Source organism: Chiloscyllium plagiosum, chromosome 5 (genome assembly GCF_004010195.1).
Source record: "Chiloscyllium plagiosum isolate BGI_BamShark_2017 chromosome 5, ASM401019v2, whole genome shotgun sequence".
Classification (NCBI taxonomy): domain Eukaryota; kingdom Metazoa; phylum Chordata; class Chondrichthyes; order Orectolobiformes; family Hemiscylliidae; genus Chiloscyllium; species Chiloscyllium plagiosum.
Genome location: NC_057714.1, coordinates 112,449,124 through 112,465,756, shown reverse-complemented (window position 1 = coordinate 112,465,756; position 16,633 = coordinate 112,449,124). Strand labels below are relative to the sequence as shown.

Below are 16,633 nucleotides of genomic sequence, written 5' to 3'. Positions count from 1 at the left end.
GTGTTCTTGTACACTAGTCAATGAAGGTAAGCATGCAGGTACTGCAGGTAGTGCAGAAGGCTAATAACATGCTGGCCTTCATAACAAGAGGGATTGAGTATAGAAGCAAAGAGGTTCTTCTGCAGCTGTACAGGGCCCTGGTGAGACCACACCTGGAGTATTGTGTACAGTTCTGGACTCCAAATTTGAGGAAAGACATTCTGCTATTGAGGGAGTGCAGCGTCGGTTCACGAGGTCAATTCCTGGAATGGCGGGACTACCTTACACTGAAAGACTGGAGCGACTGGGCTTGTATACCCTTGAGTTTAGAAGACTGAGAGGGGATCTGATTGAGACATAAGTTTATTAAAGGATTGGACACTCTGGAGGCAGGAAATATGTTTCCGCTGATGGATAAGTGCCGAACCAGAGGACACAGCTTAAAAATACGGGGTAGACCATTTAGAACAGAGATGAGGAGAAACGTTTTCACCCAGAGAGTGGTGGTTGTGTGGAATGCTCTGCCCCAGAGGGCAGTGGAAGCCCAGTCTCTGGATTCATTTAAGAAAGAGTTGGATAGAGCTCTCAAGGATAGTGGAATCAAGGGTTATGGAGATAAGGCAGGAACAGGATACTGATTAAGGATGATCAGCCATGATCATATTGAATGGTGGTGCAGGCCCGAAGGGCAGCATGGCCTTCTCCTGTCTATTGTCTATTCTCCCATGCCTCATGCTTACTTATTCTAATAGCAAACTAGTATTTGTCAAGAAGATTCACCCTTCCCTTGTGACACTCTTGGCTCCTCAGTTCTGCATCTAATTCTTTCTCCATTGCTATGCCCTTCCTTTACTCACTATGCTGATTTCAAATCATTAAGTCTCCTGATTAAAAAATGTTGACAAATGGTCACTTATTAGTAAAGTGAATGTTGCTGAAATGATACCTGCTATCAAAGTTTTTTGTTTCCTATTCACTGGGATAAATGCAAAAATACCAAATTTCAAATGATAGCTACAATCTATACTAAAGGAGAAAAAGGTGCTGACTGATAAGGCACAAGGCTTGAACATATTATTTTCATTTTCCTTGCTCCTTCTTTTAATTACACAGGAGCTTGGGGCTCTCTATAGCTCCCATTACTTTCTCCATTTGCAATGGCCTTGGCCATTCAGAGTTGACTCACCAGCCAAACAGCACCCTTTACCCTGTAGTGTAATTACTGTGACTGTTTGAAATGTGGCATTTTTGTGTTTCACCTGCTGAGCAAGGTATAAAGTAACATGACAATCTTTGCATCAATGTAAATAATGTTTGTAGAACTTGCTACTTGTCTTCCATAATTGAATGCTTATGATATCACAGAACAATGTTTTGACTAGTGTGAACAAATAACAAGATCCTACAACATTCTTGAAGAGAGATAGAAAAGTACAACCAAATCAAACAGTATACTGAACAATTCAGCATCCTCTATCCCCCTGCATTCGTAATACTTAGGGCAACTCAGCTCTGACTTTGATATTTAGAAATTAGCCTTGAGACCTTTGTGAATGGAAATAAATGGTGAATTTCTCACGGGTAGTGCTGTATTATCCAGAGATTATAAAGTACTTACTTCCAATGCTTCCTTTCTTTCTTTCTCTAGTGTACGAATGTATGCTACATTTTTGTCTTGATTTGACAAACGCCGCAATCCTGAAATACCTAGCATTTCCTCTTCCACACTGTGTTCAGATGGCCGTCCCTTCTGGTTATTTAGCCCCATTTGGCTTACCAACTCTTGGATCTAGTTAAACATGAGAAATAATAAGATATGCAAGAATAGACTATGCCACAATGATATTTTTTGCAATAAAACTGATTACGAACCTCAAATATCCTCAGTAACATTGCTAGTCACCAGCAGTTTCTTTTCTTTAAAACTGAAAAAGTGAGCTGAATTGCCTCAGGTCAATCATGCAGAGCATCAAAAAACTAAAAAATGTGCAGCAGATAGAGATAGTGAAAGAAAGAAAGAACTGGAACTTAGACAGAGGCCTTCATGACTTCAGGACATCCCAAAATGCTTTATGTCATACTAAGCTATCCTCATTTAACACTTTTAATGCGTTCCTAAAAAAAGTTTGCTAATCAAAAATATGCTAAATAGACATTGTTATCTCATAAGAAAATGTTTAATTAGAATGGGTTACATCCTGGCCTGTAATTTTTACATTGATAACTATTGAATAGCTTGACTTACTTCTAGAAATCCACTTACTAATTCTTAAGAACTTATTACCTCTTTCAAATTACCTCCAGCTCACAACCGCTTCTATTGCTTGCCCCCATCATATTCCAACCCTGCAGCTTGCCTCTTTCTTCCCTGATCCTCCGGCTCCCCTCCTTCTTGCCATTTCCCTCTACTGAGCTCTCGCTGTAAGCAAATACTGAGGAGGAGGATTTTGGCAAGAGGAGGGAATGGGAGTGCAAGAGATTCAGAAAAAGTAGTGAGAAGGAGGGAAGTGGTGAGCAGGAAAGACAGTGAAGCCATAGCTTGATTCTAAAAAAGAATGAGCAAACTCAATAATCTCACGAAAACAAAAATGACAACAGTGATATTTGGTAAATGTCCCAAAATCTATTGAATGCATAAAAATAAAATGCAGAATGCAGTTTAATTAGGGAATACACATACCTTCAAACTGTTGTCATATAGGAAATAAGGCAACCAATGTTTGCATCGCAAGGTCTCATAGTCATAATACCAAAGGACAATAATGCCAAGAATATCGGGAAGAACTACCTTGCCTTTCTTCTATACAGCGGCATGGGTTCTTTTAGAATCATAGAATCCCTACAGTGTGGAAGCAAGCCATTTAGCCCATTGAGTCCACAATGACCCTCTGAAGAGCATCCCACTCAGAGCCACCCTCTTACCCTTTCCCTTTAACCTTGCACTCTCCCATAATTAATCCATTTAGCCTGCTCATCCCTGTACGCTTTGGGCAATTTAGCATGGCCAATCCACCAAACCTGCACATCTTTGGACTATCTGACCTGCTGTGCTGTTCCAGCAATAAAGTTTCAACTTTGATCTCCAGCATCTGCAGACCTCACTTTCTCCTTTAACCTTGCACTCTCCCATAATTAATCCATTTAGCCTGCTCATCCCTGTACGCTATGGGCAATTTAGCATGGCCAATCCACCAAACCTGCACATCTTTGGACTATGGGAGGAGACCTAAGTACCTGGAGGAAACTTATGTAGACACTCGGAGAATATACAAACTCCACACAGAAAGTTACCCAAGGGTGGAATTGAGCCCAGGTCCTGGTGCTGTAAGGCAGTAACGCTAACCATTGAGCTAGCGTGCTGTCCTCTGTACGTCCTAAATGGCAGACAAATATAATTCTAACATCTCATCTGAAAACTGGCACACTAACAGTGTAGCACTTCCTGAGTAGTGCAGTGAGAATGCTCATTTTTCCAGAATGGGACTTAAACCTACAACCTTTTAACACAGAAGTAAGATTACAACACTGAGCGACAGCTGACAATTATGAACATACTCGGCCCTTCAAATCTACTCTGCTATTCAATAAGATCATGGTTGATTGATTTTAACCTCAATTTTGCATTCTTACAATATTCCTGACAATATTTCATTTCTTTGGTAATTAAGAATCTATCTAAAATATTTAAAGATTATGCATTAGGTGTAATTTGATAGTACAAAGCTAATCTTTAATAAAGTGTAGATTGCAGGAGTGAGGAAGGACTGAGGGTACTGCTCAATTTTGTAGAAGGTAAAAAAAATGACAGAGATTGGAGGCTAAGAATGAAAAGACAATTGGTTATGAGATGACATACTATTTCTCATATCTCATTTGGGAGTGGCATACCATCAGTGTTACAGACAGGAAACCAAAACCAGAGAATCCAAGTACACAGGTAGACAATGCCAATATTAATTAATTAGACTTGTCTGAGATGTAAAGATACTTGATGCAGGATAACTGAAAAGAAAACTTTCAAAGCCCAGCAAAGATTATGAAGGTGATCAATCTATACTGACTTAGCACAGTGACAGGACTGGAAGCTGTGAGCACTGAGGCTGTAAAGGTGTCAATATATAGCATAAGGAATTTTGGAAGGTATTTGGAAAACTGGTTCAAAAGAACCATAAATTTCAGCCTTGCTTGAAATAGTGAATTTATCTTCCAGTTTATAGCGCAAGCGTGCAATTGATTCTTTTGTTCAACCAACATCTTTGATTAATATATAATAGTGGGCCACATTTAACCACATACATTCCTCCAATTAAATTAGGAAAGACAATGGTTTAAGACTTGGTTACATTTAGTAAATTAGTGACAAAGTTCTGGCTCATTGCAGATCTCCTCCTCCAAATGCACAGTGGTTAGCACTGGTGCTTCACAGCGCCAGAGACCCGGGTTCAATTCCAGCCTTAGGTGACTGTCTGTGTGGAGTTTGCACATTCTCCCCGTGTCTGCGTGGGTTTCTTCCGGGTGCTCCGGTTTCCTCCCACAGTCCAAAAGATGTGCAGGTTAGGTGAATTGGCCATGCTAAATTGCCTGTAGTGTTAGGTGAAGGGGTAAGTGTAGGGGTCTGGGTGGGTTGCTCTTCGGAGGGTCGGTGTGGACTTGTTGGGCCGCACTGTAAGAAATCTAATCTAATCTAAATCAGATTACCAAATACCAATGAATCAGAAATAACCCAACAGTTGCGACCCAGATACTAAAATTTTAGTTACCAGCACAGTTAAATGAGGAACAACCCTACCCTACAACTTGCATTGGGATGCCTTACCTTCTTCTGCAAGATTTGGATCTGCTGAGCTCTCCCGCGCCATGTCCCCTTGTTATTCAATAAATGTTGAATATTCACATCTTCTCCCACTTCATTAGCTAATACCTGGTAAAAATAAGGACATCTTCACTGCATTTTGGGTGACCACTTTGCAGAGCACCTCCATACACTCTGTGACCCTGTGTTTCTGGCTGCCAGTCATTTTAATTCTCCGCTCCATCCCCATTCTGATGTGTCTGAATCTCTGCCTCCTAAACAGTTACATTGAAGCTCAATACAAATTTGAGGAGCAGCACCTAACTTTTCATCTAGGCATTTTGCAGCCTTGCTGCACTCAGCACCCAAATCAACAATTCCAGATAATAACATTGTCAATTGCCGGAAAAACCCTTCAGGTTCACTAATGCCCTTGAAGGAATGAAACTGCCATCCTTACCACATTTGCCTTCATGTAACTCCAGACCTACAGCTATGAGGTTGACTCTTAACTGCCGCTGGGCAATTAGGGATGGGCAATAAATGCTGGGCTCGCCAGTGAAGCTCTTGTCCCATGAATGATTAAAAAAAAACTTCTGCCCCCATTCTTTTGGACAACAGCTGTTAGCAATGGTTTTGCTGTCCCCATTTAAACCTCTTCTAGACCCACATTTACTTTTTCTACTTTTCACATCATCATCTCCTTTGCTTTACAACATTATTCTTTTTTGCTATTTTTCCCCCTTTCTTGGCTTTCAACTTATTAGGAACCTTTTTATCCTTTCCTCCCTCCCATCCTTTACCTTCACACGCTTGTTTAAGAGCTAATACAGCTTTTATCTAGTTCTGATGAAACTTGAAACATGTACATCAGACCGATTTTTCATCTCCATCAGTGCTGCAATGAAGTTTCAAATGAAATTACATATGGGAGTAACCTTAACCTAACTCTCACCCCTTTCAATTCAGAAAACTGATAAGTTTAAGTGCAATGCCAGTTTAAACCCTGCCTAGTTCTACTTCTCAGTTGAAGTCAGTGGATGGGTTTATAATACTGGAATTTCATACTATCCTACATGTTTCCTACATGACAAGTAAAAACATTTCAGGTAACAGTAACTTGCTCATTTCTATGGTGTGGGTGGATGTAGGAGCCTGCTGTTGTAATCAACCAATATTACTAGCTTTACCATAATTCAGATGTCATACCTTGTGGGCCATTTTCAACTCTTGTTTGACACTCAGTATTTGGTTTCGAGACTCAATCAGTTTTAGATTGGTTGCTGCAAGTTTTTCATGTAGGGCTTTTGCATCAAGGATGTCAGACTGCTGTAAACAAGCACCAGAATCAACATATAATTACAATGTGTACCAAGGTATAGATTGAGGATCATGATTATCATTGTAGTTTTCTCAATAATTTTTGTGAATAATGCCAAAAATTATTCAAATGAAAATAATTGATTGCGACATGTTGAATGGGAACAGCAGAAATGAGAAAACAAAGGAAAGAGAGAGATTGGGGAGGATGCATTTCCCTGGCCTTTTCCTGATCTGTGACTGTATTACCATTGTATATAAAATAAATGAGCTTCTCAAATGTCTGCTGAAGGCACTGCAATAAAACGGGAATAGAACTGAGGAAAATTCAGAGAGAAAGGCAACTGGAAATGGAAAAAACAGCAAAAACCCATGAAGAGAACAAAGGAAATAAGGAAACACAAAAATAACAAGCATGAGTGATAACAAAGGACAGTGAAGGTTGTGTGAAGCAGCACTGCAAGAGGAGGCCACTTGGCCCATCGTGTCTGCATCAGTTCTCTGAATAAGCATCGTGCCTTCCTGCCATTATTCTGCCCTTTTCTCAAGTGTGACCTTGTACATTGTTTCTATTCAATTAGTCATTTAATACTAATACCCTGTTGAATCCATCAACTGAACCAGCCTCCACATGTCTAAGGACTTGCTGTGTGAAAAGCTTTTTTTCACACATTGCATCTGCTTTTTCTTTTACCAATTACTTACAAACTGTGCCATCTCATTCTCAATAATTTTATAAGTGAAAACAATTTGTCCCCATCTAGTCTGTCCAGACCCCTCAAGTTATTTGAAAACTTAAATCATATTTCCTCTTAGCCTTTTCTTCTCCAAGGGAAACAATCCCAACTTATCCAATCTATCTCCATAATTATGGTGGACAGGATAATGGAAGTGAAGATGATTGGGGAACAACTTGCGAAAAAAAGTGCAAAAGCCAGCTGGAGATGCAGAAGTACAAAGAAACAAAAGAAAAGTAACAGATGACTGTGAAGAAAATTCAGATATTTGCAGCACAGAAAGATGCCATCATGTCCTTGCCAGTAACACAAAGATCTGACTACACTAACCCCATTTTACAGCTTTTGGCCCACAGTTCTGGAGGATAAGGCAACACAAGTGAACATCTAAATACAACTTAAATGTTACAAGAGCTTCACCTTTTAGGCAGTGAGCTCCAGACTGAATGAAAAACTTCTTCCTCAACTTTCCCCTTAGCCTTCTGCCTCTTTCCTTAAATATATGCGCTCTCTCTACTCATGGAATAACATTCTTTCCACCCTATCTCTGGCCGTCATATTCTCATATATCTCTATCAGGTGTAGATGGGCAGACAGAAGGGATGCCAATAGCTACAAGTATTGGTAACATCAGAGTAGGAAATAAAGGAAGCATATAAGATGAACAACTAAAGACAGAGGAAAGGCAAAAAGAGTAAGAGAGACACAGTCTTATTATTTCCACTGACCAGTGAGCTGTTTTGTATCCTGGGAGACAATTCTTTGTTGGTGCGTCCAGATGATTCTTTGGTGCTGGCTGTTTGAGTGGCATCAAGCTATCAAAACAACCATAATATAATTGAGGGCATAAAAATGTTACAGCTATTAAATATCAAAATGATGACAGGAACAGTAGGCCATTGTGCTCTCACTTTTTCAGTTTATGAAACAAATTTACCTGACAGCAGGAGCAAAAGGAGTAACAAGATTTTCAACATTAGGACTATATGAGATGGCACGAGACAAACATGTGTGCCACTTCCACAACCAACTTTGACCTGTTCTGAAATAGTGGTTTTCTCTGGCATTTGTCCAGGCCACAACATTAAGATTGACAATGAAAAAGCTGATCTCTAATTATCTTTGTACGGTGTATAAACTAGCTACAATTAGTCGGACAACTTGTACAAGAAGGACAGTGCAATGGCTCCAACACTACCCTCCACATAAGGTCTGGGAAACAGCATCAAAGTTTAAAATTGCCCTTTTCAAGCAAATATTCAAGCTGTAGCCACTGCAAGTACAAGCAGTTGATGCCATACCGCAGCTTTGCTATATAAATGTAGAATTCCTACAACAATATTATGTCAAGATATTACAGAATCGCAGCCATTTTTGAAGCATAACCCTCATAAAATTCAAATATTACTTGATATTCAATGATCTGACTCAGGATGAAATGCTTATGTAATAGTCTGAACATCAAACTACAATTGTTTAAAATCAGGTTAACTCAGAGTGCAAGAAGTACTTCTAGCAGAAACCTTGCTGTTTGGTCAATGTGACAACAGTAGAAAACCCACTACCATTTTTAAAAGACACAGATTGAATCAACAGAGATCAACATCTACCCACAGATTTTATGTTCATGGCAGAGCCATATCAGAAGATTTCTAACTCTCAGTACCAAATCCATCTCTCTGGATTTGTAATGGTGTCAAGGATAATAATCTATTCAACAATACTTCCTGGAGCACAGAGTACATGCTCTAGTTCAGGAATTGCTAATTGTTCCAACCTTACAAAACTCTTTGTTGTTTGTCTGGGCTATGTTACTTAGAAAAGATGAGATGTCTCAAATGACTTCACATATAAGCTACCATGACCGTTATTGTGGAGGTAAAATACATTTATAACTAAACACCTCTCTGTCCATCTGGCACCTTATTTAAGTCAGAGGAACAGTTCTGGTGGAAATATCACATTTCTTTTGTACCCACAGGCTGATACACTGGGGTGAAAGATTGAATATCATTGTTGCCAATTCCTCATTGTGCCTCTGAGATTCCGTGAGAAGGCAGCAGCCACACCACCTTTTCCAGCTCCTGTAACTTGTTGCCCAGCTGCTTGATTTTGGATTTCATGCTCTCATTTTCCACGGTTAGCTCACGATTCCGTTTGGATAGTTCGACAATTTTGGTTGCAGCCACGTCCCCTGCTATACCAGCTGTTCCTGCAACACAGTCATACACTTTAGCTAGTTGGCATAGTGTTTCAAAGAGCTGCCTGCAGAGACTGCCTTTGGCTCATTCATTGGCCATGTTTATTACAGAATAATAGAATCCTTACAGTGTGGAAACAGGCCATTTGGCCCAACAAGTCCACACCAACCCTCCGAAGAGTAACCCACCAGATGTACACCACCTACCCTATTATCCTATATTTACCTCTGACTAATGCACCTATCATACACATCCCTTAACACAATGGGCAATTTAGCATTGCCAATTCACCTAACCTGCACATCTTTAGATTGTGGAAGGAAACCGGAGTACCCAGAGGAAACCTACGCAGACATAGGGAGAATGTGCAAACTCCAAACAAACAGTCGCCCGAGGCTGGAATCAAACCCAGGTGCCTGGCACTGTGAGGCAGCAGTGCTAACCATTGAGCCACCGTGCCACCTAACTAACTCTTCCCTTGTCTTCAATTTGTCCCCTTCACTGCAGCCTTCAAGGGATTCCCAGCACATTTTTTTGTCAGGAAAGGGAATTAAGGGTTATGAATTCATAATGGGTGGATGAAGTCAAGATGCTTAGGAGCACAGGAGCAGGAGTAGGCCACTCAGAGCATTGAGCTTACTGTACAATTCAATTAGATGATGGCTGATTATCTGCCTCAACATCACGGTGGCACAGTGGCACAGTGGTTAGCACTGCTGCCTCACAGAGCCAGAGACCCGGGTTCAATTCCCGCCTCAGGCGACTGACTGTGTGGAGTTTGCACGTTCACCCCATGTCTGCGTGGGTTTCCTCCGGGTGCTCCGGTTTCTTCCCACAGTCCAAAGATGTGCAGGTCAGGTGAATTGGCCATGCTAAATTGCCCGTAGTGTTAGGTAAGGGGTAAATGTAGGGGTATGGGTGGGTTACGCTTCGGCGGGTCGGTGTGGATTTGTTGGGCCGAAGGGCCTGTTTCTAATCTAATCTAAAAAAAATCTAATCTAATCACTATCCTACACTGTCCTCATAATCTCTTGATGTCGTTAGTATCCTGAAATCTATCAGTTTCTGCCTTGAACATGTTCAATGATTGAGCTTCCATAGTCTTAGAGATTCACCATTTTCTAAATGAAAAATTCCTCCTCATCTTAATTTTAAATGGGCTATATGACCTCTGTTTCTAGATTCAGCAACCAGGAGAAACATCTTATTTACATCCAAAGAATTTTGTAAGTTTTTTTTTATTAGATTACTTACAGTGTGGAAACAGGCGCTTCGGCCCAACAAGTCCACACCGCCCCGCCGAAGCGCAACCCACCCATACTCCTACATTTACCCCTCACCTAATTGGCAATTTAGCATGGCCAATTCACCTAACCTGCACATCTTTGGACTGTGGGAGGAAACCGGAGCGCCTAGAGGAAACCCACGCAGACACGGGGAGAACGTGCAAACTCCACAGTCAGTCGCCTGAGGCGGGAATTGAACCTGGGTCTCTGGCGCTGTGAGGCAGCAGTGCTAACCATTGTGCCACCGTGCCGCCCCAAAGTTTCAATGAGATCCTAGTCTTTGAAATGTTAGAGAATGTGGGCCCCTTCAACTCTTCTCGTAAAATAATCTCACAATCGCAGGGATTAGCTGGTGAAACTCTGATGTAATCCTTCCATGGCAAGCATTTTAAAAAATTCATTCAATTGACGTGGGCATCATTAGCTAGGCCAGCATTTATACAACATCCCTAATCGTGCTTAAGAAGGTGTGGTGAGCTACCTTTTTAAACACTGCAGTCCTTGGCGTGTAGGGATACCCACAGTGCTGATGGGCAGATAGTTTCAGAATTTTAATCCAGCTCTTTAGATAAGGAGACCAAGACTGAATACACGACTCCAGGTGTGGCACCTTAAGAATCTACAAATTACATTAAAACATCTTGTCTCTACTCAAGTATCCTTGTGATGAAGGCCACATATCATTTGCCTTCCTAATCGCTTGCTGCACCTGTGTGCTGGTGTTTGGTCAGTCATGAATAAGGATAACAAGGTTCCTTTAAACATCAATTCTTCCTAACTCCTCAACATTTGAGAAATATTGAATACTTTTTTCACACTTATTTTCATTATATTCCATCTGCCATGCTCTTGACAATTAATTGAGCTGGTCCAAATCTCCTCATAGTCTCTTTGCTTTCTCCTCATAACTTACAATGACACATATAGTTTTGTATCATCAGAAAGTTTGGAAATATTATTCAGTCCACACATTCAAATCTTTAATATAGATTCTGAACAACTGTAGCTTCAGCAATGATCCTTGAGCCAGAACTGTCATCCTCAGAATGATCCATTTATTCCTACTCTTTGTTTTCTGTCTGTTAACTAATTCTCAATTCATACATTATATTAGCCCCAATCACAAGTGCTCTAATTTTGTTTACTAACTTCCTTGTGGTAACCTTATCAAAACCTTTCTGAAATCCAAAGACACCGCATCCTCTAATGCTCCTTTATCTGAGTTATAATTAACATCTTCAAATAACTCCAAAATATTTACCAAACATGTCTTTCCTTTAACAAATCCACGCTAATTCTACCCAATTACATCATTATTTTCTAAGTAACAGCAAATGACTGCAAATGCTGGAATCTGTACTGAAAACAAACAATGCTGGAAACCACAGCGGATCAGGCAGTGTCCATGGAGAGGCAGTAAGCTAACGTTTGCAGTCTAGATGATTCTTCAAAGCTCTAATGAAAAACTGCAGCATGTCGCTGTGTAGGGAAACTTAGATTGGGACTTTATTCAATGGGATTCAGAAGAATGAAGGGGGATCCTATAGAAACATATAAAATTATGAACGGAATAGATGAAATAGAAGGAGGGAGGTTGTTTCTACTGGCAGGTGAAATTAGAAATGGGGCAAAGCATCAAAATAAGGAGGAGAAGATGGGAACTGATTGAGGAGGAACTCCTTCAACCAAAGGGTTGTGAATCTGTGGAATTCCCCACCCAGTGAAGCAGTTGAGGTTACCTCATTGAACATTTTTAAGGCAAAGACAGGTAGATTTTTGAACAGTAAAGGAATTAAGGGTTACGTGAGCAGGCCAGCAACTGGAGCTGAGTCCACAAAAAGATCAGCCATGATCTTATTAAATGGTGAAGGTGGTGTGTGGACCTGATGGTCGACTCCTGCTCCTATTTCTTATGTTCTTATGAAACATACTTTCCAGATTACTGAGGTTACAGCTAATCCATTTCCATCGCACATTTAAAATGCTGGAATATTTTATCCAGACAATTACTAATGTGATGAAGATTTATAATGTACACTTATTATTATTTGGAACTTGGATTCATCACATTCCCCCCCCCCCCTTTCCCTTTCCTAGTCTTAGCAAAATATAGTCCTGGTTCTCAGTCACCACTCTCTTCCTCCTCTATGCTTGGTCTCTGGCAGGCACATCAGCTTGTAACTCTGCCATTGCCAGTATATGACCAACTGCTCACTGCTCCTCCATTCACAGGTTGCTTCGCTATTTCAATTCATTAGCACCTATTGCCCATCCCTAGTTGCCATTGAGAAGGTGGTGGTGAGCTGCATTCTTGAATCACCACAGTCTTTCCATATATAGTCCCATAATGCTATAGAACAAGAATTCCAGAATTTTGACCCAGTAACACTGAAGGAGCAGCTGTTTATTTTCCAATTCTGGATGATGAGTGGTTTGGAGGGGAATTTGCAGGTAGTGGCATTCAAATGTATTGGCTGCACTTATCCTTCTAGATGGAAGCGATTGTGGGTTGTAAGGTGCTGTCTAAGAAGCCTTGGTGAATTTCTACAGTGAATCTTACAAGTAGTAAATATTGTTGTTACTGATTGTCAGTGGTGAAGGGACAAATGTTTGTGGACATGGTGCCAATCAAGCTGCTGCTGTGTCCTGGGTAGTTTCAAGGTTCTTCAATGTTCTTAGAAATGCATGCAATCAGGCAAGTGGGAAGTATTCCATCACACTTGTGCCTTGTAAATCGTAAAGCAACTTTAAGGATTGAAGATGTCAATTATTCACTTCAGGATTCCTTGCCTCTGACCTGCTGTTGTGGCCACAGTATTTACATGGCTAGTTCAGTTGTGTTTCTGGTCAATCATAGTTGCCAGGATGTTGATAAACATAGAACACAGAACAGTACAGCACAGTACAGGCCCTTCATCCCTTGATGTTGTGCCGGCCTTTTATCCTACTCTAAGATCAGACTAACCTACACACCCTTCATTGTACTATCTTCCATGTGCCTATCTGAGAGTCGCTTAATATCCCTAATGTATCTGACTCTACTATGATATGGTTCCCCATAGGAGACTGATTAGCAAGATTAGATCTCACGGAATACGGGGAGAACTAGCCATTTGGATACAGAACTGGCTCAAAGGTAGAAGACAGAAGGTGGTGGTGGAGGGTTATTTTTCAGACTGGAGGCCTGTGATCAGTGGAGTGCCACAAGGATCGGTGCTAGGCCCTCTAATTTTCGTCACTTATATAAATGATTTAGATGTGAGCATAGAGATAAAAGATTTACAAGGATGTTGCCAGAGTTGGAGGATTTGAGTTATAGGGAGAGGCTGAATAGACTGGGGCTGTTTTCCCTGGAGCATCGGAGACTGAGGGGTGACCTTATAGAGGTTTACAAAATTATGAAGGGCATGGATAGGATAAATAAACAAAGTCTTTTCCCTGGGTTGGGGGAATCCAGAACTAGAGGGCATAGATTTTGGGTGAGGGGGGAAAGATACAAAAGAGACCTAAGGGGCAATATTTTCACGCAGAAGGTGGTACGTGTATGAGTGAGCTGCCAGAGGAAGTGGTGGAGGCTGGTACAATTGCAACATTTAAAAGGCATTTGGATGGGTATATGAATTGGAAGGGTTTGGGAGGGATATGGGTTGCGTGCTGGCAGTTGGAACTAGTTTGGGTTGGAATATCTGGTTGGCATGGACGGGTTGGACCAAAGGGTCTGTTTCCGTGCTGTACTGCCGGCAGTGCATTCCATGCACCCACCACTGTCTGTATAAAGAACCTACCTCTGACATCTCCCCAAAACCTGCCTCCAATTACCTTAAAATTACCCCTCCTCATGACAGACATTTCCGCCATGGAATAAATTCTCTGGCTATCAATTCTATCTATGCCTCTCAACATCTTATACACCTCTATCAATCACTGCTCATCCTTCTTCTCTCCAATAAGAAAAGCCCTGGCTCCCTCAACCTTTCTTCACAAGACATGCCCTTCAGTCCAGGCAGCATCCTGGTAAACCTCCTCTGCACCCTCTCTAAAGGTTCCACAACTTTCCTTTAATGAGGTGACCAGAAATGAACACAATATTCCAAGTGTGGTCTAACCAGGGCTCTACAGAGCTGCAGCATAATGAGGCTCTTAAACTTAATACCCCTGCTAATGAAAGCCAACACACCATAAGCCTTCTCAATAATCCTATCAACTTGGGTGGCAACTTTGAAAGATCTATGGACATTGACTCCAAGATTCCTTTGTTCCTCCACACTGCCAAGAATTCTGCCTTTAACTCTATTCTGCATTCAAATTCAACTTTCCAAAGTAATTGACTTCACACTTTTCCAAGTTGAACTCTATCTGCCACTTCTCAGCCCAGTTCTGCATCCTGTCAAACTACAGCAGCCCTCCACACCATCCACATTTCCACCAACCTTCATGTCTTCGGCAAACTTACTAACCCACCTTTCCACTTCCTCATCCAAGTCATTTATAAAAATCACAAAGAGCAGACGTCCCAGAACCTATCCCTGCAGAACGCCACTGGTCACCGAGCTCTAGGCTGAATACTTTCCATCTACTACCACCCTCTGTCTTCTTTGGGCCAGCCAATTCTGTATCCAAACAGCCAGATTTCACTGTATCTCATGCCTTCTTACTTTCTGAATGAGCCTGCCATGTGGAGCCTTATCAAACAGCTTGCTAAAATCCATGTACACCACATCCACTGCTCTACCTTCATCAACATGTTTTGTCACATCCTCAAAGAATTCGATAAGGTTTGTGAGGCATGACCTGACCCACATAAAGCCATGCTGACTATCTCAAATCAGACTGTGGTTTTCTAAATAATTATAAATCCTGTCTCTCAGAATCCTCCTCAATACTCTGCCAAACACTGACATAACACTCACTGATGGGGATTTAGTGATGGTAAAATACCACTAAATATCAAGGCACAATGGTTAGATTCTCCCCGTCCCTTTCATTGGAGATTGTCATTATCTGGCTTTTGCATAGCACAAATATTACTTGCTAATTGTCTGTCCAAGCCTGGACAGTGCACAGGTGTTGTTGCACTTGGACATGGACTGCTTCAAAATCTGAGCAGTTGCAAATTATGTTGAACATTGCACAATGATCAGTGAACATCCCCATTTATGACCTTAACCTGGAGGGAAGATCATTGATGAAGCAGCTAAGAATGGTGGGGCATTTGATAATGCCCTGGGAATGCCTACAAAGATATCCTGGAGCAGAGCTGGCTGACTTTCAATATCGGGGTAAAAACAATGACTGCAGATGCTGGAAACCAGATTCTGGATCAATGGTGCTGGAAGAGCACAGCAATTCAGGCAGCATCGAGGAGCTTCAGCAAAATCGACGTTTCGGGCAAAAGCCCTTCATCACTTTCAATATCTACAACCATTCTCCTACATGCCAGGTATGACTCCAACAGGTGGAACGTTTGCCCTCATTCTTATTGATTATTGTTCTGCTCTGGTTCCTTGATGCCATACTTGGTCAAATGTGGCTGTGACATCAAGAGCAAACACTCTCAGCTCACCTCTGGAATTCAAGCTTTTTGATCTGTGTTTGAACTGAGGTTGTAACAATGTCAGAACTGGCCCTGGTGGAACCCAATCTGTGTAACAGTGAGCAGGACATTGTTAAGCAAATGTTGCTTGATGACACTGCTGATGATACTGTGATGATAGCATCTTCTTATCACATTACTGATATCTGAGAGTGGATTGATGATGCGGTAATTGACAGGATTAGATACATCTTGTTTTTTGTGGACAGGTCACACCTGGGTAATTTTCCATATTGTTGGAAAAGCTATACTAGGGTAGCTTGGCTGGAGCCCAGCAACTTGAATACATTTCTTCAGTAACATTGCTGGGTTGTAGTCAGGGTTCATAGCCTTTGCAGTATCCAATGCCACAGTGATATGACATGGAGCGAACTGAATTGGTTCAAATGGTATCCACAATGTTGTAGGTCTCTGGAGAAGACTGAGATGGATGGCAATTCAGGCTGAAAATGGTTCAACCTTATCTTCTGCATTGATGTGCTAAACTTTCCCATCACTAGGGGATTTGGGATATTTACGGAGCCTCTTCAACCAGTCAGTAATAGAGTCATAGAGATGTACAGCATGGAAACAGACCCTTCGGTCCAACTCATCCATGCTGACCAGATATCCCAACCCGATCTAGTCCCACCTGCTAGCACCTGGCCCATATCCCTCCAAACCCTTCCTATTCATATACCCATCCAAATGCCTCTTAAATGTTGCAATTGTACCAGCCTCCACCA

At 41.4% G+C, this 16,633-nt stretch overlaps 1 protein-coding gene across 1 annotated transcript in view; it reads right to left on the bottom strand.

The window, feature by feature from the left end:
* The window catches only part of ccdc13 (coiled-coil domain containing 13), an 84,171-nt gene that overhangs the window by 52,427 nt on the left and 15,111 nt on the right, over positions 1-16,633 (bottom strand). Inside the window, exons 3-7 of the mRNA XM_043690811.1 lie at positions 8,901-9,040; positions 7,557-7,643; positions 5,981-6,100; positions 4,796-4,900; positions 1,598-1,768 (exon numbers count right to left, since the gene is read on the bottom strand). Coding sequence (XP_043546746.1) covers positions 1,598-1,768; positions 4,796-4,900; positions 5,981-6,100; positions 7,557-7,643; positions 8,901-9,040 — 623 coding nt within the window. The remainder of the gene's footprint in view (positions 1-1,597; positions 1,769-4,795; positions 4,901-5,980; positions 6,101-7,556; positions 7,644-8,900; positions 9,041-16,633) is intronic.